The sequence below is a fragment of the Artemia franciscana genome, chromosome 21, assembly GCF_032884065.1.
Source record: "Artemia franciscana chromosome 21, ASM3288406v1, whole genome shotgun sequence".
In the NCBI taxonomy this organism is placed as follows: Eukaryota; Metazoa; Arthropoda; class Branchiopoda; order Anostraca; family Artemiidae; genus Artemia; species Artemia franciscana.
Window position 1 is genome coordinate 2,056,514 of NC_088883.1, and position 23,637 is coordinate 2,080,150.

The window sequence follows — 23,637 nt, forward strand, 5'->3', positions numbered from 1 at the left end:
TCTTTATGCTAAAGTATTTTTAGTATTTTCAACTATTTATTCTACGGCCTTTCTGATTCAGGGGTCATTCTTAAAGAATTGGGACAAAACTTAAGATTTAGTGTAAAAGGCGAGGTATTAACGGGGGGACAAACCCCCTCATATACATAATAAAAAATATAAGAATATAAAAGTTTGTTGCGTAAGTTAATTCTAAGTTACGTATATTTTTTACTAATAAAAACGTTCGTTAAAAATTAAAAGTTCTAGTTGCCTTTTTAAGTAACCGAAAAATTGGAGGGCAACTAGGCCTCCTTCCCCACCCTTTATTTCTCAAAGTCGTCTGATCAAAACTAAGAGAAAGCCGTTTAGCCAAAAAAAATTAATATACAAATTTCATTTTAATAATTTATGTGCGGAGAGCCAAAATCAAAAATGCATTAATTCAATAACGTTCAGAAATTAAATTAAAAAAACTAGTTTTTTAAACTGAAAGTAAGGAGCGATATTAAAACTTAAAACGAACAGAAATTACTTCGTATATGAAATGGGTTGTCCCCTCCGCAATCCCTCGCTCTTTACGCAAAAGTTTGACTCTTTGCCACAATTCTACTTTTTAAAACAATTAAAAACTTTAGCGTAAAGAGCGAGGGATTGCGGAGGGGACAACCCATTTCATATACGGAGTAATTTCTGTTCGTTTTAAGTTTTAATATCGCTCCTTACTTTCAGTTTAAAAAACTAGTTTTTTTTTATTTAATCTTACAAAGGTATTGGTGTTGTCAGCCCTTTTCATGATGATTTCTGCTCGTTTTGAGTTTGCTTGGGCTATTTATTGCAATTTCTTTTCGTTTTTGGGTTTCATTTGTTTTTCGATGATGAATTGTGGTAGTTTTGCGCTTGGAAGATTATTTGACTTTATTTCACCTCATTTTTGGTTTAATGGAGGTCTTTCCTTTTCTTTGAAAAACTTATTTTATGGAAACCTTTTCTAACATTAATATTTTATAAGAAAGCTAATTTTGACAATGAATATTCTAGCTTTTATTATTATTTATATATTTTTTTTCCAAAATTGACAATCTTATTGAAAGTTTTAACCGCTTTTCAATATTCTAGTTTCATTTTTTAATTGAACATTTCAAACTTCCATATCAAAATACCCATATACCCATAAAATTCCATATTCCATACCCATAACTGATTGTCGAGTACCAAGAAAACAATCAAATATGATAAAATTATAAACAGCTAAGAATTGACAAGGTGTGATGAGTAAGCATAAACTTAAAGCGTAAACTTGGGACAAAAGAAACATACAGTACATATACAAGAGAATATACATACAGTACGTACAGTATGCTACAAGTCAGGGCTCATTAGAAACATAACAACATTTGTGGTTTCTGGCGCTGCTTCAAGACCACCATGGATCACAGAAACCTGATGGCCACAGGGGCACGAATACTCGAAAATTTAAGGAGAAGGATTTTTTCAGTTTTAAAGAAAGGTACATAAAAACGATATACTTAAAAACGTAAAACTCAAAAAAAATATTTTTCAAAACATAGAGGAAGTAATATTGCTGTTTTCTCTATTTTTAATGAAAAACCAAAAAAGGTGTTTCTGAAATATACGAGTGGGCAATTACCCCCCTCCCCTACTGGAATCCCTAGACGGACAGCATAAGCTGAATTTGTTATGCATTGCAACATCTGGGATTGAATTACAAAAATTGCAAGGCTAAGAATGTAACAAGATGAATGTCGTTGTTTCTAATATAAAAACACAAAGCCAAAAACTCGAGGAGGAGGGGAAATTGAAAAAGATGTTTTAAGTATGATCATCTGCAGCACAGTTTAGCATGTTTTCTTTAGTTTTGTAGAGAGGTTATCAATTCTCGGAATTAATTAAAAAAAAACTTTCCGAAAAAGAAGTTTTCTAAAGAAAAGTTAAGGCCATATTAAACTTAAGATCAGACCAAATAGAAACCTAGAATAACTCAAACTCAAAAAGACCAGAAATTACTATTAAAGAATAAATGAAACCAAAACAAGCAGAAATTAAATAAAGAATCATAACGAAAAAAAACATACAACAGGTATTAATAAAAATGAATAAATAAATCTTAAAACGAGTAAAGCTTAAGTTGAATATGCAAATCAAGCTTAAAACGAATAAAAATATTTTGCTATTGAAACATAAATGAAACCCCAAACGAACAGAAACTAAATGAAGTCTGGTGTCGACTCTGAAGTTTATACGTCGACCACTTCCGTATGAAGTGCCTCTGGGGAAAAAAATAATAATCAAACAAACACTTCGTGGTAACGAACTATAAGTAAGGAACGACCCGGCTCAATAGTAGCCGAAACCAACAGTTTTGACACCAATAGATACATAAAAGAATTCGATTTGTATGCTGATTTTAAATATATAAGCTTCATCAAGTTTGGTCCTACCCATCAAAAGTTACGAGCCAGAGAAACATCAGCTTATATTCGAAAAAAGGGTTAAACACCCCCTAAAAGTCATGTAATCTTAATGAAAGTCATACCATCAGATTCAGCATAATAGAGAACCCTTCTGCAGAGGTTTCAAGCTCCTCTCTCCAAAAATGGGAATTTCGTATTTTTTTTTTGCCAGAAGAAATAGACCCAGTTGTCCAAAAATTTCGCAGGAGGAATCATTCGAACAGAAATTAGAAGTTCAAGTACCCTTTTTAAGTGACCAAAAAATCGTAGGGCAACTAGCCCCCCCCCCACGCTCATGTTTTTACCAAAATCACCGGATCAAAATTTCGATATAGCCATTTTGTTCAGCATTGTCGAAATATCTGATAACTATGTCTAAGAACGACTTAATCTCCCACAGTCGCCGCACAGGATTGGCTATTACACAGACATTTTCAAGGGTATTTTTTTCTGGTGAGGGGTGGCCGGGGGATTTGTTTACATAGCAGAATCTTTTCATGGAGGAATTTATCATGGAAGAAGAGGATTTCCATTAAAGGACGCTGTATTTCCCAAAATTATATAAAAAACAATCAGAAATCAAATAAAAAATGAACTTTTTCAACTGAAAGCAAGGAGTAATATTAAAGCTTAAAACGAACAGCAATTATTACGTGTATGAGGGGGTCCATCCCCTTGTCAATACCTCACTCTTTACGCTAAAGAATTTTTAGTAATTTCAAAAGAACTATTTATTCTAATTAAACGGCCTTTGTGATTCAGGGGTCATTCTTAAAGAATTGGAACAAAATTCGAACTTTAGCGTAAAGAGTGAAGTATTGACGAGTGGGCGAACCCCCTCATATTACATATTTGAAGAAGTTTGCCCCCTCAGCAATACCTCGCTTTTTACGTTAAACTTCGAATTGTGTTAAATAATGGCCGATATAAGGAATAATTTATTTGTTATTTGCTGGCCAATCTTAGCATTTAATATTATGTTAAACAGCTTCATAACTATGATTTTTATTCGACAAAAAACCAAAGATATGGTATGTCTTGTAATTGTGTTTAAATAAAAAAAAAAAACATTTTTTCCCATCTGAAGGTAAGGAATAATCGTAAAACTTAAAACAAACATAAATTATTACGTATATTTTTTTAAGATATTTTCTATCATTCATTTCAGTCATTTGAAAATTGCTCAACTTGTGACTTTCATTTTCATAAATATAGTTTCAACCTCTTTGGCAGCTCTGTAACTCCACAAATATCGCTACTTTAACTTATATAGGAGAATCTTTCCATGGAGAGATTTCTCATGGGGGAAGAAATTTTCCATGGAGGGGGAGCTGGATTTCCCGAAACTATTTAAAACGATCATAAATTAAATAAAAAACAGCTCTTTTTCAACTGATAATAAGAAGCAACATTAAAACTTAAAGCGAAAAAAAAAATATTACGTAAATGAGGGTGGTTGCCTCTCCTCATTAGCTCGCTCTTACGCTAAACATTTTTTTTTTTTAATTTTTAAAAGAGGTTATTATTCTAATTGAACAGCCTTTGTGATTCAGGAGTCATTGTTAAACAACTGGAACAAAAAACAAACTTAGGATATTATAGGGTTATTATCAGCTAAAAAAAAAGTAAAATTAATATAAGAATTTCGTTTTAATTATTCATGTACGGTGAGCCAAATTCAAAACCTGTATTAATTCAAAGGTGTTCAGAAATTAAACAAAAAAAAGTTTTTTTTTTAATCGAAAGTAAGTAGCGAAACATTAAAACTTAAAACAAACAGAAATGATTCCGTATATGAAAAGGGCTGTCCGGTCCTCGACACCCCGCTCTTTACGATAAAGTTTGACTCTTTCTCACAACTCTACCTTTTAAAACAATAAAAACTTTAGCGTAAAGAGCGGGTCGTTAAGGAGGGGGCAGCCCCTTTCATATACGCAATAATTTCTGTTCGTTTTAATTTTTAATGTCACTCCTTACTTTTAGTTAAAAAGAAATTGTTTTTTTTTATTTAATTTAACAATAAGGCATTGGAACCATATGGCCTTTGCTATAGGCAACGCTAAAGCGTTGCCTCTGATTATAAAAAAAAAAACACTAAAAACCCCGGTTTGTACTATATCCTTTCTCGAGAAAGATTTTTCCATATGTGAAAGATCTGTCTAGAGGGGGATCTTTCAAAAGAAAAGAAAAAACATTAGCTTGTATGAACATAATAGTAGTATAGGTTATCCGCGGGGCTACGAGGATGAAAAAAATAATAATAAAAAAAATGATGGCAATGGATCTGTTCTCGTCACTGTTGATAAGAATACATGCACGCAATCAGTGCAAATTCATCCAAAAAGACAATTTGAGATCCAATAATAAAATCTGGTTTTAAACTAAGTACAAAAGATATAAATGCCCCCTCTCCCTCAAACACCGAGGCATATGATGAGCAATAATAGTACTGATCTAGGAATAAGTTGAAGAGCCAAAGAAGTTTCTAAAAATTTCTATAAGTTTCTATAAAAAAGAAATTTCTATAAATTTTTACTAGGTATTCCAATTTATTTAAGTAATACTGAGTTGGTTTTCAGATAAACAGTTCGTGGTAACGAACTGTAAGTAAGAAACGACCCGGCTCAATAGTAACCAAAACTCTAAAAATCGGGATTTTGACACCAATGGAAAAAAATAAATCAATTTTTATTATACCGATTTCAAATATATAAGTTTCATCAAATTTGGTCTTACCCATCAAAGCTTACGAACCTGATAAAATTTGCCTTATTATCAAAATAAAGAGGAAACATTCCCTAAAAGTAAATTAAGCCCATTTAACATCAATACTTTGTTTCGTTTGTTTAATTATTTCGTTTTTCTTTTGTAATTTCATTTATGCATAATATATACTCCTCAACTTTGAGGGAAATAAATAAATAAAAAATTAATACTTGGTTTAAATTAGAGCATCTTAAACTAAACGTATTTTAGATTTTTTAAGCATTGTTTTCAGAATTTTATAGTATTTCCTTCCAAGGAGGAGTAATTGTAAACTTGGATAAAAAATTTCCTCTGAGCCCTCTCCACAAAGCAAAACAAAGGACCTTAATGCGAGGTCATGCAAAGATACTAGAATGATAGTACAATATTCGGGCTAAAAGTGTAGTTTTCTGAAATGCGCGGCTCCTCACAAGAAATCTAACCCGCTCACCGCCACTCCTTAAACTCTGGTTTTGCCATTGATGTATTATTATTAAAATTATACTACTGAACTAAAATTATATTATTATTTAAATTTACAAATCTATGAGTTTTGCAAACTAAGGTTACAAACCCCCCCCCCCCCAAAAAAAAAAAAATCGACAAAAAATGGTACTTAGGCATTATCCCGAAAAACTCAAGAAGTTTGCTGTCTTTGATCCGAGTAGAACCGGTTTTTCTCTCACATTTGGTTATAATTATCTTATTATTTCGTGAAATAAACTAGGACGCAGGTATATTTTAATTAATACTTGTCCATTATTCAAAACAAACGCAAGTTGATTCAATTTACAGGTACACGGGTTGAAACAACTGATACACTTGGGAGATAGATGAGATATTAATTTGGGCTATGAGATATACTTCAACCCGGGAGATAGATGAGATATACATAATTTGGACTATGTATTTATGCATTAGGGGGGTGGGGGTTGGCGGTTAAGTATAGTGGGGCTTCATGCAAAATGTAACCTAAGCTAACCAAAATACCGACTTTATATATTAAGTATTTAATAAAATATACGTACAACGTAGTTTTTCCTTTAGGCCCATTAGCCTATTATTATTTTCCAATTAGGCCCAATTAGACAATTGTCTCCGAGCATAAACAGCCATAAACCGGTTTTTGTCTGATCCTGCAGATACAAATTTCTGGGTGTGTTCTGAATAATGGACAAGCAACATTATTTAATACATAGTGGTTGTTAGAATGGGTTAGGTTTTGCTTTCCACAATTCTCTGTTGTAGTTTCCATAATTTTGTTACTAAAGTATTATATTTTCATCATATCTTGGTATATTTCATTTCATTATGATTAACCTAACTTCACTTCTTGAGTTTTTTTCGGGATAATACACAAGTATCAAAAAATCAATGAAAGTATCGGATGTTTGATATCCAACAAAACACGCTTTAAAGAAATACAAAAGAGCAAAGTTCATGAGCCAAAACGGAGAATCTAAAGGTTAAACCGTATTGTGATCTTCCAAGAGCAGATAAGCGTCATGCAACGATAAGAGCCTGTCACTCGTATCTTCTCAGCTCAAGAATGTCTCTCCGAATACTGATTTATGCACCTAAGCATAAGGGACTAAACAAGATATCAAATATCATACCGGCCAATTTTACATTGGTCCACATTAAAACACAATGACGATGTAATTAAAGCTTTAATGCACCAAGGATATCAAAATATCCCCCTTCACCCATCTTAGGTCTATTCATGCATGAAAAACTGCAAAATGTAAGATTGTTCTTTTGGTTGTTTCAAAATAATGATTTTCAAACAGTTCGTGGTAACGAACTGTAGTAAGGAGCGACCCGGCTCAATAGTAACCGAAACTCTAAAATCGAAATTTTGATGCCAATAGTTACATCAAAAGAATTGTATTTTTATGCTCATTTTAAATATATAACTTTCATCAAGTTTAGTCTTACCCATCAAAAGGTACAAGCCCGAAAATATTTGCCAACACAACGACGATATACTTGCAGCTTTAGTGAACCAAGGACATCAAAACATCCCCCCAGGACCGTCTTAGGTTTATTCATGAATAAAAAACTACAAAATCTAAGATTTTTCTTTTGGTGGTTTCAAAATAATTATTTTTCTAGGAAAGGATTACATTTTCGTTGGTGTTTCAAAAACTAATTAGTTAAATTGATGATTAATTGACAGACGGTAACACCTTAATAAATTAAAAGTAGTACCATTAGATTATGCATTTTATGCTCTTTTCATATATTATGTTCTATTTTATGACAATGTAACCCCTCCTCCTAATCCTACCAGATATAGCACTACGATATATACAGAACAAAAACTAAACAATGGAATATTTATTGCGTAATGTTTCTATTAATCAGATTATCATATTTCCTTCCATAATTATTCAAATTTGTTAATCATTACGAACAGACTAATATTTTATACACACACCGTTTTAATCACCCAGACGAAAATAAATTCATTGAGTGACGACAACTGAAGCTACCCTTTCTACGACACATCGCGAGATGAAAAACAACAGATAAATATATTATTAGAGTTATATATAAGACCATCAAAGGGGGAGTGGAGTACACTGTATGGAAAGTGGATATGATATTTGGAAAGCATATGAAATAAAGAACCTCAAAGGATAAAGATCCTCCAAAGCAGTTGCTGGCGCATAGGTATCCAATCGACATTTCAGCTACAGAGACAAGTAGCAAGCTTGTCACCTAGCCTTGCTGCGGCGGGGGGGGGGATCAAACCCTGGGTTCTGTATAGCCAAGCTGAGCAACAATCATCAGTGCTACAACAAAGGAACGTCAATGTCAACTTCATTTTATTAAGATTTTACCTTCCTTCTTTTAACTTCCAGTAACACTAACCTCCGGTCCTGCACAAGGTTCCATTCTCCCTGTAAGTTGTGCAATGTATGCTGAGATGGTACGGCCACCTCTTCCAAATGTCACAAGAAACCACTTGTCGCATCTTATTTGATTTGAACCCTGTGGTCACTGGATGGAAATGACCCACGAGGAAGATAGTCCGAAAGTCTACATCACTTTCTAAGTAAGGCAAGATGCACCCACGGCAGCAAAAGACCGGGTTTACTGGAGAAGGATGGTGTCTGCTATCTCGACGCTGGTTCCAAGTCATCAGGAGAATTAAGTCAAGTAAGTGAGGTTCCTTTGAGCTGCCAAACGAGAGTATTAGGCTAACGTTAAATTTGACAACGCTTTTCGCCTCATCTATTCCTAACAACATGTTGATTACTAAAGACAACTACACTTCCCAGACCATAAAGCCAGGTGCCCATAGGCCACCTTGCGTTTTTCGTTTTCCCATGTGTGTGAATATTAACTAGAGAAGTAGGCTAAATCTTACAGTGACCTTATATACTATTATTGATAAGCATTTTGAACTTATTTCGGGCTAAAACGATCGTTTGAAGACCCTGAAATGCAAAATTGTGTTTACTGAAACATTTATAATAACTTTAAATTTTTTTATATTTATAAAATATTTATATTTATTTTTAAGTTTATATTTACAACGAGATCAAGCTTTCACACAATTTAGTACCAAAATTTATTTTACATGAATTTGGATGACATTATACATATAAGGTCAGGTATCTAAATCACAAACCCACAGAACGCGATAATTATCCGCCAAGCGCTTTATAGTTTAACTCATAGTAACCAGAAATACAAAAAACCTTTGGAAACTATAAACATCAAATACCGTAGTTTTAAACATAGCAGGCGAGTAGCCCGCACTTAAAAATGGTGTTAGATTTCCCAACCAAATCAGTGCAAGGGTTTTAGAAGTCGCTAGTTACGAAAACGGGGCTAAAATTGCAGTATGTGTATTCTAAAACCAGAGGCAACATGCTTCATAAATGGTTGCCCATTTTCGCCACAGTTGGTGTTAAAGGATTTTTAGATTGTTGAATGCAAACAAAAAACTACAACATAAAAACCCATTTTAGAACTTTGTAGTACACATTTTGCGTTTTTTAATCCAGCAAATTTTACAATTATTATTAGAGGAGTAACACATTTCCAGATTCTAAAACCAAGTGCCCTGCTATTACTACATTCATAACTAGTCTATAGATTTGACAAACAGTAAGCGACTACAAATTTTTTTAATAATTGAGAGTGTATCCCTTTCGTCAGAGACATTCAATCGAGCCCAGGCACTCTAGACCAGGCACGCTGCAGGATATTGTTTTCTGGATGGGGCCAATAAAAAATAATGACGTTTTATTTGACGATCTGACTACGAAATACCAAGGAATTCGGGAAAACTTGGGATTTTGGGAGTGGGAGCCCGTGCCCCGAAGCCCCCTTGCATACATGAACGCTTTGTACCATAGCTAAACTATTAATCAGGCTTTTACGGAAAATAAGGCAACATCTAGAGACGTCTAGTCCAGAATTGAAGAGATTACACACAACCTTTGTATTTGGGGTAACAGGCAAATAATCTGGCAGCTTGCTTGAAAATTAATGACCCTTCCAGTCATTATGGGAATGCAACTGAATCTTCTGGTAGTCTTGCTCTTTTTTTTCTCCCACACAATAAATGTATCCTTTTTGCAAAAACATAAAAGGAAAGAAAACATGAACAAATTACAGAAATTGGTTAAAGCCAAGAGGAGGACCTGAAGAGAAGAAAACATGTTAAGAAAACAATTCATACTTCATTATGAGCAGAATAATTGTAGTTAACACACTTCACATGCAGCCCCAAAATGCTTTACCCCTAACCCCCTAATGTGCAAGTATATAATATAAATTATATGTTTCCAATACATTCTGCCACTGGTTAATTGTTTTCCGGCTCTTGTTTCGTCACAGTTGATTCAATTTGCACGGGTACACGGGTTGAAAAAAAAAAGCGACGCATTGGGAGAATACATGGGAAATATATAATTTTGGTTATTTATTTGCAAATTACCGAAACGGTTATTTAATCACCCGAAACGGTTTATAGTTGCAAATTGTTTTGCTTTTTTGTTGTTTTTTATATTATTATTATATTTTATCGGTGAATATAGCAACTTCTAAGACGGCACTGCCCATGAAGGGAATACTTTCAGCCAAAAACTTAATAAGCCTGTTATGTACGAGTTTACAAAAGCTTACAAACGCACCGTTCGTTTGTAACGAACTTGCGTTAAAAGTAACCGCAACTCTAAGAACGGAAGTTTTGGTAACAATTTCATATGTGAAGAAGAATTGACTTTTTATGCAGATTTCAAATATATAAAATTCATTAGGCTGAAATTTGCCTCAAAAAACTTGCCTAATTTTCGAACGAGGGTGTAAAAAGGCAAGTAATTTTGATGAAAATATCAACATCGAATTAATTATGTAAAAGCTCCTATCTACAAAATATGGAATTTTGCATATTTTTTCCCAAGAAAATCAGATCACTGATTCTTGCTAATTTGAGGCACCAAACGACAATTTTGCCTCAAAGAGAGCCGAATTCCTATCGATGGAAAATTTTAAGATAACCCATCGATGTAGAAGCATTGCGAAACTAAACATTAAGCCTCCCAGTTTCAGAGGGAGTAGTACCAAATGGCGGCGCATTCGTTGCCAAAAAACCACTTAGTCTGTACAAGGTATGATTAATATACACGTTCATTGTAAAGCTTCATTTAAAAAAATTCTGTTGAGTGATTTATAAATCGCTTAAGGTATTATGAAGGAGGAGCGGCAGATCATTGCGTGGGCAGGCGGCACATAGCTCAGAGAGTGCATTTTCAATCCACCAATTGTCCAAGTCTCCACAAGTCTTCAAATGAACATAGAAGGGGTCCGGGGGAAAAAGTTTGGAATGAACCTCTAATCTCCCTTTATTTCACTCAAGTCTGAATAAGGGCACTGCAGGGTGACACCTTTCTTCTTATTGTAGAGACATATTTTCTCTGTAGCATGAAAGATTTCTTTCACAGTAGAAATTGATCTCTATTTTCTTAGCAAGTGCTGCAAAGTGTTTTGTATACGTTTTTAAAATTTATTATATTATATTATATATATATATATATATATATATATATATATATATATATATATATATATATATATATATATATATATATATATATATATATATATATATATATATATATATATATATATATATATATATATATTATATTATATTTATATTATATTTATTATATTTATTTATTATATTATTATATTTATTATATTATATTATAATTTTATAATATATAAAATTTATCTTATCTGATCTATCTTATCTAATCCTTCTTGATTCCTGAAAATATTTTAGGTCTCTAGCTTTAAAATTGGTGCTAGACATGATAGACCCTCCTATTGATGTAATCTCTTCTATGTAACATAAAGATTACATTCACATATCGGTATAAAAGTAAGAGGTAGACAAGAAGGGGCTGTATATCATGCGCTTCGCCAGAGATTTATTGGGGGGGGGAAGGCTACTAGGAACCTTGTGTTGAGTCATTTTAAATTAGAGTATTTCTCCTTTTCTATTCGTATATAATTAAGAAAACACATTCATTTAAAGACAGCCTACATGAAATAATTTTATAAATACATTTATTGAAACACGTCCATAGAGTCAACAAAAGAGAAGAGGAGAAAATGCCTTTTAATAAATCGATGCAGTACAGTATCGATTTATTCTGCAGCATCTGCAGCAAATCTTCTGCAGCAATCAGGAGTGCCTATAGGATGAGGCTTAGGATGGTTTTAGTCCCATAAACAACAGAAAATGTCAACTCGAAAAATATTATATGCCAAAATGTCAAAATAACATCAACTCAAAATTCCTCGATCGTAAGTAAAAGTCTGCCATATCTTCTGATTTGAACAAAATAAATCCTAACGAAAATAAAAGTTCCTTAAATAAAATCAGTCAGTACAGTACCAATGATCCCAAGATAAGCTTTGTCAAACAAAAAAACATGAAAAATATTCCTATTTTGTAACAGAGGCACAGGACGTTTTTTTGCAGTTGAAAAATGCGTGGAGGAATGGGAAGATTGGTCTGCGAAGTAAGATTAGACTATTAGAAGCAATGGCAATGACTCTAGTCAAGTATGGGCTCAAAACTTAAACTGAATACACCAAGGACATGAAAATAAAACATCTCCCCTCCCCCTCCCTGGATCCATCTCAGGTCTATTCATACTTGAAAACGGATATTTCATATGTTTTTTCTTCTATTTTCCAGTATTATGAAGTTTTTATGGCAGTATCACATTTTCGTCAATGTTGCCAAGTAGAACCATGAAAATGAAACAAAAACAAAAACTAATTATTTAAATTTGACAACGCTTTTGTCCATGAGAATTCAAATGTTAGCTATATGTTGACTCCCAGAGACACCTATATCTTCAAAAGAAAGCTGCATATTCTTAAGATCTTTGGTGCCATCTATCTTTAACTTACATTATGTTGATTTTTCACACGCGTTTTTTCTCATTTTGGCATTAGCTATTACCAAAAAGTACATAACTGCATATGGAGGAATGGAAATCAAATTAAAAAGTTTTCTTAATTTTTTTTAGGATATATGTGGTTGCGAAAGTTTCTATAAAACCAATTAAAACAAACAAATTCCATTTCACTGTCCTTGGTATCTTAGCTTCAAGGAAACTAATTTTCTTATACAAGGGGCATTATTAAAATTACACTGATTTTTGCAATACTTTACCAATATTTCGAATTTTTTTTTTTCAATAAAAACCTCCGTCAAGTTCAATACAAGAAATTCAATTCTTTAAAACCCTTTTCTAAGAAATCCAGGAGCCCCTTTGTGAGCCATTTTTTTACTGGGCGTTTCGCTTCATTGTTAATAAAATAGACATTGTTAATAAAATAGTTAATAAATTGTTATTAATAAAATTATTGTTAATAAAATAGACACCTTTCAAATCTTCTTTGAGTTTTGAAAAAAAAAATAAAGTAGGGCTTTTTATAGGCTATAAGGTAGATAACGCAGCAATTCCCACCGCAATTTTTTCATAACAAGTGAAGACTGCTAGGATGTTGAGATGACGATTCCACGATCCAGCTTTCCTGAAAACTTTACCAAATCCTGCCCTACTATTCCTCTGAACCTCAGCATAATAGGCTCCTATGACAGTTTATTGACCTTCTAAAAACTCTATCAGTTCAGCTCCTTCAGAGTTTCGTAAAACGGTTGCCGTTACAGTGTTAAGAAATGCCAAAGATTTTTTAATGCGCATATATGATCTTTGTAAATATGTGTCTTGAGATTCAGTTCCAATGAACAGCTAATCTATAATCTATATAGGTTATAGAATGCATTTATAATCATAGAATCTATAATTATAGATTAGTCTCTAAATTTACTCACTAAGGATGAATTTACTGTTCCTCCTCTTATAGAACTTCCCTTTTAAATGATAAATTCTACCAAATAGAAGATTGAAAAAAAACTACTTACATGGGCCTTAGTGTCCTCGACCACAAGAAGGGTTGGACTTGTAATATCCGCCAATTTTCTATACAGATTGGACAGACTGAAACCATCTTCAGACGTGGTGAACGAACGAACCCAACAACATCCTAGAAAACAAAAAAATCACACAAAATTTAGAGCATATTCGGATGTAGTAGATGAATGAACCGAATTTCAACCATTGAAAAAAAAATCAAATTCTGAGTATACTCAGATGTCGTAAACGAATAAAAAACAAGCAATATTTAAAGCAAAAACTGTTTCAAACTTTTAACAGAGCGTCCGAAGATAGTTCGGTTTAGTGAATTAACGAAACAACAACAACCTTTAAAGCAATTTTTTTCCATCAAATTTGGAGTATATTCGACTTGCTAAATTAACGAGCCCAGAATGACCTTAAAAAAAAAATTCTAAGCATACTCGGATGTATCAGATGAACGAACCCAACAACAACATTCAAATAGAAAAAAAAACGTATCGGGTTCAGAATATTCCATATGCAATAAACGAACAAACCCAACAAACACCCCCCCCCCCCAAAAAAAAAAGACAACAAACAAACATTAATTTATGAGTATACTTGGATACAATATAATAAACGAACCAAACTTCAATCTTTAAATACTTAAATTAGAAAAAAAATTCCACAGAAAGTAAGGAACAACATTAAAGCTTAAAACGAGTATAAGTTTTTACGTATATGAGGTGGGTTCTCCCCCCCCACGAAATACCTCACTCTTTACGATATATTTTAATTTTTCTTCCAATTATGAATCTTGGAACTCAAGAGAATGACTCTTGGAACATAAGGGCCGTTTAATCAGAATAATATTTTCCATCTATTCGGTCACTTCTCTTTGTCTTGTCTTGTCTCACGCTCAGCTGAAAGGAACTAACGAAAAAAAAAAAGACGGTTCCACAATGCATCAATGGATGAACAACTTGAGTGGTGGGGGCTTTATAATACAAGCATCAAAATCAGGAAAAACGGGGTGTTCCATTTTTAATGAAAAAGACCTCCACATGCATTTTTGCAGTTTTAATTGTTTTTCGCAGTTTTTGTGTATGCCAAATAAAAAAAAGGTAAAAAAAACATTTCTGAAAAATCAGCAAAAACTCAGTTAAACACACGGTACCAAACAGCTTAAGAGAGTGTAGTTTTTCTTTGGAGGTTTAGTGTAGCTGTATTTAGAAATCGACATTTTGTTTATATTTAACTTTATAAGAATGAAAAACATTGTCAAATTTAACTATTCAGCATGGTCAAATCTAGCTTTACTTATTGATTTTCACGGTGGCAAAACACAACACAAAATTGGCACTACACAAATAACTTCAACATTTTTAAACAGCCATAAGAAAAATCTTAGAAAACTGCGGTTGCCAGGGAAAAATACACTAAAATGGTTACAGGGTGTAAAAATGTTTATTTTTAGTAATAAAGTCTCGCAAAAATACGTAACAGGCATGCACCAACGAAATTAGAGCACATTAGTTCCCGCCAAAGAATTAGAATCTCGCTAGAAAATTAATCTCGCTTTTTTTTAGCTCCTGGTTCTAAATTCTTGCTCCAGATACAAAAAAAAACTATAAGAAAATATGAGGCTTACGGATTGTTCATTTTTGTGTACTGGATGTTTCAAAAGCAATTGATTGAACCATAGCCAACTTTGGTATTCTTTAATCCAACTTGGTGTTAATGTGTCTATTATATCAACTCTTTGTTTTTGGTATGCTAATTCATATGTTCGACTCAAGTCAGGTGACACCTACGTTGGTAATATCCCCATCCGTTCTTGTCTTAGGCAAGGAGTCTTATCCTCTTATATTTTTAATGCTTGTCTTTATTCTGTTTTGCCACGGATTAATACATCATGTTTTTTAGGCCTAACTAATCTTTCGTATATTGCATATGCAGATGATTTACTTTTGATCAGCCGCACTAAATCTAGCCTAATTAAGTCGACCCAGCTTGTTTCTAAGTCTTTTGAGGGAATCAGCCTCAAACTTAATACTGAAAAATGTGAATATTTAGTTTTTAATGCTAAACATCAAAGTAGTGATCTTGCTTGTGATTCTTTCTCAGTAAAGCTTGTTTCTTTGATTCGGTGGCTTGGTATTGGTATTTGTTCATCTTTATCGGCTTTCCAATCTTGTGGGCTTAATGACATTAAAAGTAAACTTAAAATTGGGTACGCGAAAATTGTCCCGAACCGAGGAAGATTTTTGCGAAAGGCTTTATCCAGACTTTATTCTACATATTGCGATCATTCTATATTGTTTCTTTCCAGTTTGCGCCCGTTTTTTAATAGTCAAGATTTACAAAATATAAGAGTTCTGTATTTTAGTTATTGTAAATATTTATTGTATCTGCAGCGTTCATATAGAAATCGGAAGATTATTAGCAAGTTTTGTGCCATTGATATTATCTTTGTTTATAAAAGAACTTTATGCTAGATTAGGTGCTGATGCCTGTCAACGTTTGGGTCCTGACACCCTTTGATTAGATTGTATTGATTGTTTTGTCTGTGTTGTATTGTTTTTCTTTCCTTTAGTGTTTTTACTCCGCTTAAGTTGTTAAAACAAGTGGGTAATAAATAAATTATTATTATTATAGGTTCTACAGGATACTTGAACTAAACTCTTTGAAAATAATTACAGGTCCAAGCGGTAGCTTCCTGGAAATAAATCTCCTACGGGGTGATGTACAATACGTGTTAAAATCTATTCCCGCTACCTTTTTAGCGTTTAAATTTTAAGGTCTTGTTTTTCAATATTTGTGAAGTCTCGAATTTAACTTTAGTCCAATTACTTTTAACTCTTAAAAAGGGCACTAGAACTTCTGATTCTCAATCGATACAACCCTCTCCCAGGTTTTAAGACCATCTTTTTTCTACAAAGTGGCTGAAGCAAAAGCCTAATCTTTCTTTACTAGTGCACCACTTTGAGTTCACTGAGAGACTTATAGTTGTCATATGTTGCTGAAATCTATATTAGAAAAATGGAATGATAACACAGCTTTATAGATCGTCAATGGAACATTTTTGGCCTGCAGCGCTGAAAAGGGCATGGTCAAGAGACATCTTTGTAACCTTACGCACCAGCCGGTGCAAGAAGACCTCAATCTAAGTAAATAGATCACAAAACCAAAATTATAATATTTGAAATTGTACATTTAAGTAGAAGAATAGTGGTTATATTGTTTCTTAGGGTGTGAAAAGAACCCCAGAAAAAATCTAACTTTTACGCTTTTATTTTTAAAATCGATTACCTTCAGTTCGAGGTGGTAACTTCCTAGCTAAGGCTTTACACATTTCAAAATCCAGTATGTCCGAATCTCCAACTAGGTCACGTACATATGAGTCGAAATCAATTCCCGATACGGTATGTTTCAACCCAGGCTTGTTCTAAAAGAATCAGGCTGTCAATCACACAGCATGGAAAATTTACGAGACTCAAAATTAACGCTATGTACGGAGAGAAAATCACCAGTGCCATCTATCATTTAGAAATTTCGTCGCTTTTTTAGCCTACCCTCTAAAATATTGCACACTCATCTTTTCGGGTACTCTAAAATGTAGGGGAAGCTAAAGAAGGTAGAATTTTGTTACTAGTGGACCTATCAGCTTAAATTCAACTATTATATTTAACCTGCCAACATCTTTTTAAGCTAGTCTAGGCCCACTTTGTTTAGACTGGATTTTCACTTAAATTTCTTGAAAAAAAAGAAGAACAATACAAATTAATTATCACTTACAGAGAAATCCAGGTTTTTCTTAAATAATTGTTCTTAATTTTTCTTAAATTATTTAATAAAACATCATTTTCAAAATGAAATTATTAGGCTAGTCTATGTTCACTTTGTGCAGACTAGATTTTCACTTAAAATTCTTGAAAAAAAAATACAATTTATCACTTACAAAGAAATTCTCGATTTTTTTTACAACTGCAAATTATTGGACAAATTATCAGGTTTTCTAGATTGAAATAAATTAACCAGTTTTCGAATAGAAATTATCAATCTAGTCTAATCCAAGTTGGTGCAGATTAAATTTCATTTAAAATTTTGAAAAAAACAACAATTAAACATCCCTTGCAGAGAAATTTAAGATTAAGTCTTTTATATGAGTGGATCAACTATATAATTATCAAATTTTCTTTGATATTTCAACTTGGGATAATTTCTTAAACCACAATGGCCAGCCATATCATAAAGAAAGAAAACGATAAAAAAGGGTTTTTTTTAAAGGCCAAATGAAAATACTCAAGAAAACAAAGAAAGCGAATATTTCGACAGAGCCGCCTCTCTTCTTCAGCACAAACAAAATAATAAGATCAATGAAAAAACTAAAAACCAGTGTTTTTTTCCTTGATCTTATTATTTTGTTCGCGCTGAATAAGAGAGGTGGTTGTTCTCTCGAAATATTCGCTTTCTGTGTTTTCTTCAGTATTTTCATTTGGCCTATCCATTTTTGATCGTTTTCTTTCTTTATGATAGTTCAACTTTTCAATGAAGTCGCCATAGACTACACTGTGTGGTGCCAGTATTTTTTCTTTTTCAGTCCTAACCTTTTACTTAAGTATCCCTATCCTCTATTTTAATTCTTAGTATCCTTTTCAGTCCCTTTAATTTCTCTTATGTTAAGCCGCTGAAGATTCGATTCCCATTGGTTTCCCATTCCCTTTGGTATGAACTCAATATACTGAGATACCTTTCTTTCCTAAGGACTTCAGATAGCTTATGTATATTAGTAAATATAAATAGCTATCGAAAAACATCATTTTAAAATATTCTGGCAAAAATTAAAACTTTGAATAGAGAAAGGCGAGAGCATGGAAAAACTGACAGTACTTGAAGTTCTACTAAATTTATGAATACTGTATTTATTAACAGACAATTACTTTTTGTTAACTACTAATTACTTGTTAAACTACTAATTATAAGCTAATTACTCATTAAAAAATTCATTAATAGTGCGAAAAAAGTAAACCAAAATTCAATTCGATTACATCGTAAGGCTTAAACGAGTCAAATATTTAAACTTTATATTTCAATGAAGGAGAAGAGAGAATACTTAAAGAAGACTTAAAAAGAGAAATACTTGATGCAAAATAAAGAAAAAAGGAAGGTAACGAAAGTACTGAAATTTCACTTGCTGATGACACAACAACGTAGGATGGAAAAGTGTTTGGATTTAAGGGCTTGAGTGTACTTTACTTGTTGCACGTTCAAGTCGTCTCCAGGCTCATTGTGGCGCCGAGCACACAACAACATGTCTCCTTCCAGAGGTTTCACCCGAGGGTGGTAACCTCCACGATCTCAAGACCACTGACGATCTCAAGACCACTGACGATCCCAACGACGGTCGTATTCTCTCAACCGCCAAACTTCACTGTCGTGAGCCACGTCTTCTTTTGGTCTCCTGTTCTCTTCTTATATGGCGCTAGTGGTAAACATTTGAGGCATCTTTTACTTATATGATCATCTGGTCTGAGCATTGTGACCAAACCATCTCAGTCTCCTGTGATTGACAATATCAGAGATAAGTGGGCGATCCCCAAATCTTCTTCTGTGGTCATCGTTCGAGATTTTATCTGAGAGGCGGATCCCCAGGATATAACGCAAGATTTGACTGAATCAGACAGAAGATTTTGGGCAGTAATACTTCGGTAGATGGTACTAACCTGGGATCGGACTGTACTTCTTTTTTTTTTGCAGGTCAAAATATAGTGTTGTGGTACGGTATTGACGATTTTAGCGACAAATAGAATATCAAATGAAGTTGTCAGACAGAGATTTCGGGATAGAAATTGTGGAGCCCGGCATCGTTTGAGATTCAACTTAAATTAATCATTAATTAATCAAATTAAAATAATTAAATTAATCAAATTAATTAATCGTTTGGGATTCAATTAATTAAATCGTTTGGGCCCGTATCAGAGTACACTTCCCTGATATTTATGGAAAATTTCAACAACTTTTTCAAATAATATTTCCAACTTTCACAACCCTTCAAGTGTCAATATTTCCAAATTCAACCCTTAAATATAGTAATAGTTACAACTATACACACGTAGTTACATTTCAACATAGTGACTGTTGATAGAATCACCTTAGTATTGTTAAATAAAAACAAGAAAGGCAACTAAATAAACACAATTAACAATACATTTATCGGCGGACTACTAAACTTCTTTATGAGAGTCGATCAAAATAATGAGTTCTATTTAATGTTCTACTGGCCAAAACTCAGGGTCACATTATGACTTTTCTAGGCCCCTAAGCAAATAAAATTTTGGGCCTTCTTAGTTAGAGTGAGGGATCACCATTTGGGCCTCATTGCTAAGTTAAATATTCAGATTGAAATTCAAGATCTCTTTTCTTTCTCTCGAAAAAGTTATATTTCATAAATGAATAAGCAAATTATCTAGCAATAGGAATTTTAAACGTTTCTATTTATTCCTCGAGAAAAACATATTCCATTAAAAATTGAACAGGTCTATCAAGACATCCAGTTCTTGTTAAGTGATTCCTTTTTAGAAAAAAACCTTGTCAACATCTACATTAGGGGGTATAGGTCTAAATAAACATCCCTTAGATTTTCAAGGACATCAAACTAAAAACACTGTTTGAATGACCCCTCTAATATTTTTCCCTTGGTTATTCCAAAATTATTAAGTTGCTTCAAAATGACTTGAGCCTTGTTTTCAGGCCCCGCACATCCAACACGGAGTTCAGCACGGGTTGTGCAGATTATTGTTTAGAGTGCCGTGTTCAACATGGGCGAATGTTTTCTTAGAATCCGTGTTCAACCATGCTATTCTGGCACGTTACTTTTAGTAACCCGTGGTTACCCAAGCTATTCTGGCGCGTTACTTTTGAGGAGCCCGTGTACACCCATGCTATTCTTGCGCGTTACTTTTGAAGAACTCGTGTTCACCCACGCTATTCTGGCGCGTTACTTTTGAGGAACCTGTGTCCATACATGCTATTCTGGCGCGTTACTTTTGAAAAACCCTTGTCCACCACACTTGGAATCCGTAAAAACACTTTAAAATTTTGCTGGGTTGAACACGGACAACCTGAAAACGATTTTTGTCGAACCCGCTCAAAACACGCTTTCAATCCAGTGCCTGAAGACACAACTTTGGCTGTTTCAAGAGTATCACATTTTGTCAGTGTTGCAACGTTCAACCGTGACAATAAATAAGTAACACTTATAGTTAAGCTTGACAACGCTTTTAGAATAGCAATATGTCCCCAAGTCAATATGTGAAGGACTAGTCACATGTGTTCCTAAAAAGAATAAAGACCCAACACTATGCAATTCAAAGACCTATAATCATATGCCCTATTCTTAGCAAGTTACTGGAAAAAATAATATATCCGTTTCTGCAGAAACCATCAATTTGATTTCAGATAAGGATTTGGAATACAAAATGCATACCCTGTAATTTTGTCTGTAGTGAAATGACATAAGATCACGAAATAGAATCTGTAGCCATGCGCCGTTGACATATCTAAAGCACCCATTTAATATTCATAATCTTTAGCTGCTTCATTAAATAGCAAAAGTAGCGGTTTTGTTTGCCCGTGCCAAAATTCAATAGTCAGGATCCGTTCTCCCAATAGATTGACACGTCATATCAAAGAGTTCGTGGTAACGAACTGTAAGTAAGGAACGACTCGGCTCAATAGTAAGTGAAACGCTAAAAAACTGAATTTTGATACCAATAGATATACAAAAGAATAAAATTTTTGTGCTGATTTTAGATATATAAGCTTCATGATGTTTAGTTTTACCCATCAAAAGTTACGAGCCGGAGAAAATTTGCCTAATTTTGTGGAAAAGGGGGGAAACACTCCCTAAAAGTAATAGAACCTTAATGAAAATCACACAATCAGATTCAGCGTATCAGAGAACCTTTATAGATTTCAAGTTTCTATCTGCAAAAATGTGGAATTTTGTATTTTTAGCCAGAAGAAAGATCACGGATGAGTGTTTATTTGTTTTTTGTTGTTTTTTTCCATGGGTGATCGTATAGACCCAGTGGGCCTAGAATGTCGGGAGAGGGCTGATTCGAAAGGAAGTGAAAAGTTCTACTGCCCTTTTTAAGTGACCGGACCAAAAAATTGGAGGGCAACTAGGCACCGTCCCACGCTCATTTTTTCCAGAAGTCACCGGATCAACATTTGAAATACCCACTTTGTTCAGCATAGTCGAAAAATCTAATAGCTATGTCTTTAAGGACGACTTAATCCCCCACAGTCCCCGGGGGAAGGGCTGCAAGTTATAAACTTTGCCCATTGTTCACATATAGTATTGGTTATTAGGAAGCTTACAGACGTTTTCAAGGGGAGATTTTTTTTCTGGTGGGGGCTGGGGGTTCGGGGGGAAGGGTTATGTGGGTGGATCTTTCTATGGGACAATTTTCCATGGGGGAAGAGAACTTTCCATAAAGGGGGCGCCGGTTTTCCCAGCACTATTTAAAAACTATGAGAAATTAATTAAAAACAAGTTTTTCAACTGAAAGTAAGGAGCAATATTAAAACTTAAAACAAACAGAAATTATTACGTATATGAGGAGGTTCGTCCCCTTGTCAATACTTCGCTCTTTAAGATTTTCTATTTTTTCTACATAATACCAGTGTTTGGGTCCTTTTTTGTCGAGCAGTTTCTGGCTAGCTACATTTCTTGTTATAATATATCACTTTATTTTGGCTGTAAATTATTTACGATATCTCCCCTTTTGTATTGTAATGGTAGAATGACTCGCAAATTGTTTAAGTTTTGAAAATTCACAATGATTTGCAAAAAACATAACAACAATGTTGATAATACAGCACAGAAAGTTGACTATTTCAGCTTTTTCCCGATTTTTGCCACGTGGTAATGAAATTAGATTGTTTTATTCATTAAAGTGTATTATAGTTTTTTTGTCACTACGTCACGAGTATCTTAACTTTTGTATGATGTCGGTTCAAGATTTGCTATTGATATTACTTCATTATTATTGAATATATATGTTTAGCGAAAATTTTGTCTTGGGACAAAAAGAAAGAATGTATAGATCTATAATCAAATTAAATCCACGTATTACGTATAAAATCATATTAGAATTTGGCTTACGAAAGAGTGATGGGATCTTAATGAAATTTGATTTTTGGAAGAATATCGTGTCTCAGAGCTTTTATGTTAAATCCTGACCGGATTCGGTGACATTGGGAGGAGTTGGGGGGTGCCATAAAATCTTGGAAAACGCTGGCATTGGAGGGATCGGGATGAAACTTGCTGAGAAAAATAATCTTAAGTCCTAGATACGTGATTGAGATAAGCAGAACGGATCCGCTCTCTTTGGGGGAGTTGGGGGAGGAGGGTTAATTCTGAAAAATAAAAAAAAATGAGGCATTTTTAACTTACGAAGGAGTGATCGGATCTTAATGGAATTTGATGTTTAGAAAGATATCGTGTCTCAGAGCTCTTATTCTAAATCCCGGCCGGATCTAGTGATGGGGAAGTTCGGGGGAAAACCTAAAATATTGAAAAACGCTTAGTGTGGAGGGATCGGGATGAAACTTGGTGGGAAAAATAAGCACAAGTCCTAGATACGGGATTGGCATAACCGGAACGGATCTGCTCTCTTTGGGGGAGCGGGAGGAGGGCTTATTCTAAAAAAAAATAGAAAAAATGAGGTATTTTTGACTTAAGAAAGAGTGATAGTATCTTAATGAAATTTCATATTTAGAAGGACCTCGAAACTCAGATCTCTTTTTTTAAATCCCAACCGGATCCAGTGTCATTAGCCGGGGGGATCGGAAATCTTGGAAAACGCTTAAAGCGGAGAGATCAGGATGAAACTTGGTGGAAAGAATAAGCACAAGTCCAAGATAGGTGACTGACATAACCGGATTCGCTCTCTTTGCTGGAGTTGGGGTGGGGGGAGTAATTCGGA

At 33.8% G+C, this 23,637-nt stretch overlaps 1 protein-coding gene across 1 annotated transcript in view; it reads right to left on the minus strand.

Annotated features, from left to right (window-relative positions):
- LOC136040585 (nuclear receptor coactivator 7-like) overlaps positions 1–23,637 on the minus strand; it is a 254,488-nt gene that overhangs the window by 26,166 nt on the left and 204,685 nt on the right. The window contains exons 12-13 of the mRNA XM_065724830.1: positions 16,955–17,090; positions 13,669–13,790 (exon numbers count right to left, since the gene is read on the minus strand). Of these exons, the coding sequence (XP_065580902.1) occupies positions 13,669–13,790; positions 16,955–17,090 (258 nt within the window). The remainder of the gene's footprint in view (positions 1–13,668; positions 13,791–16,954; positions 17,091–23,637) is intronic.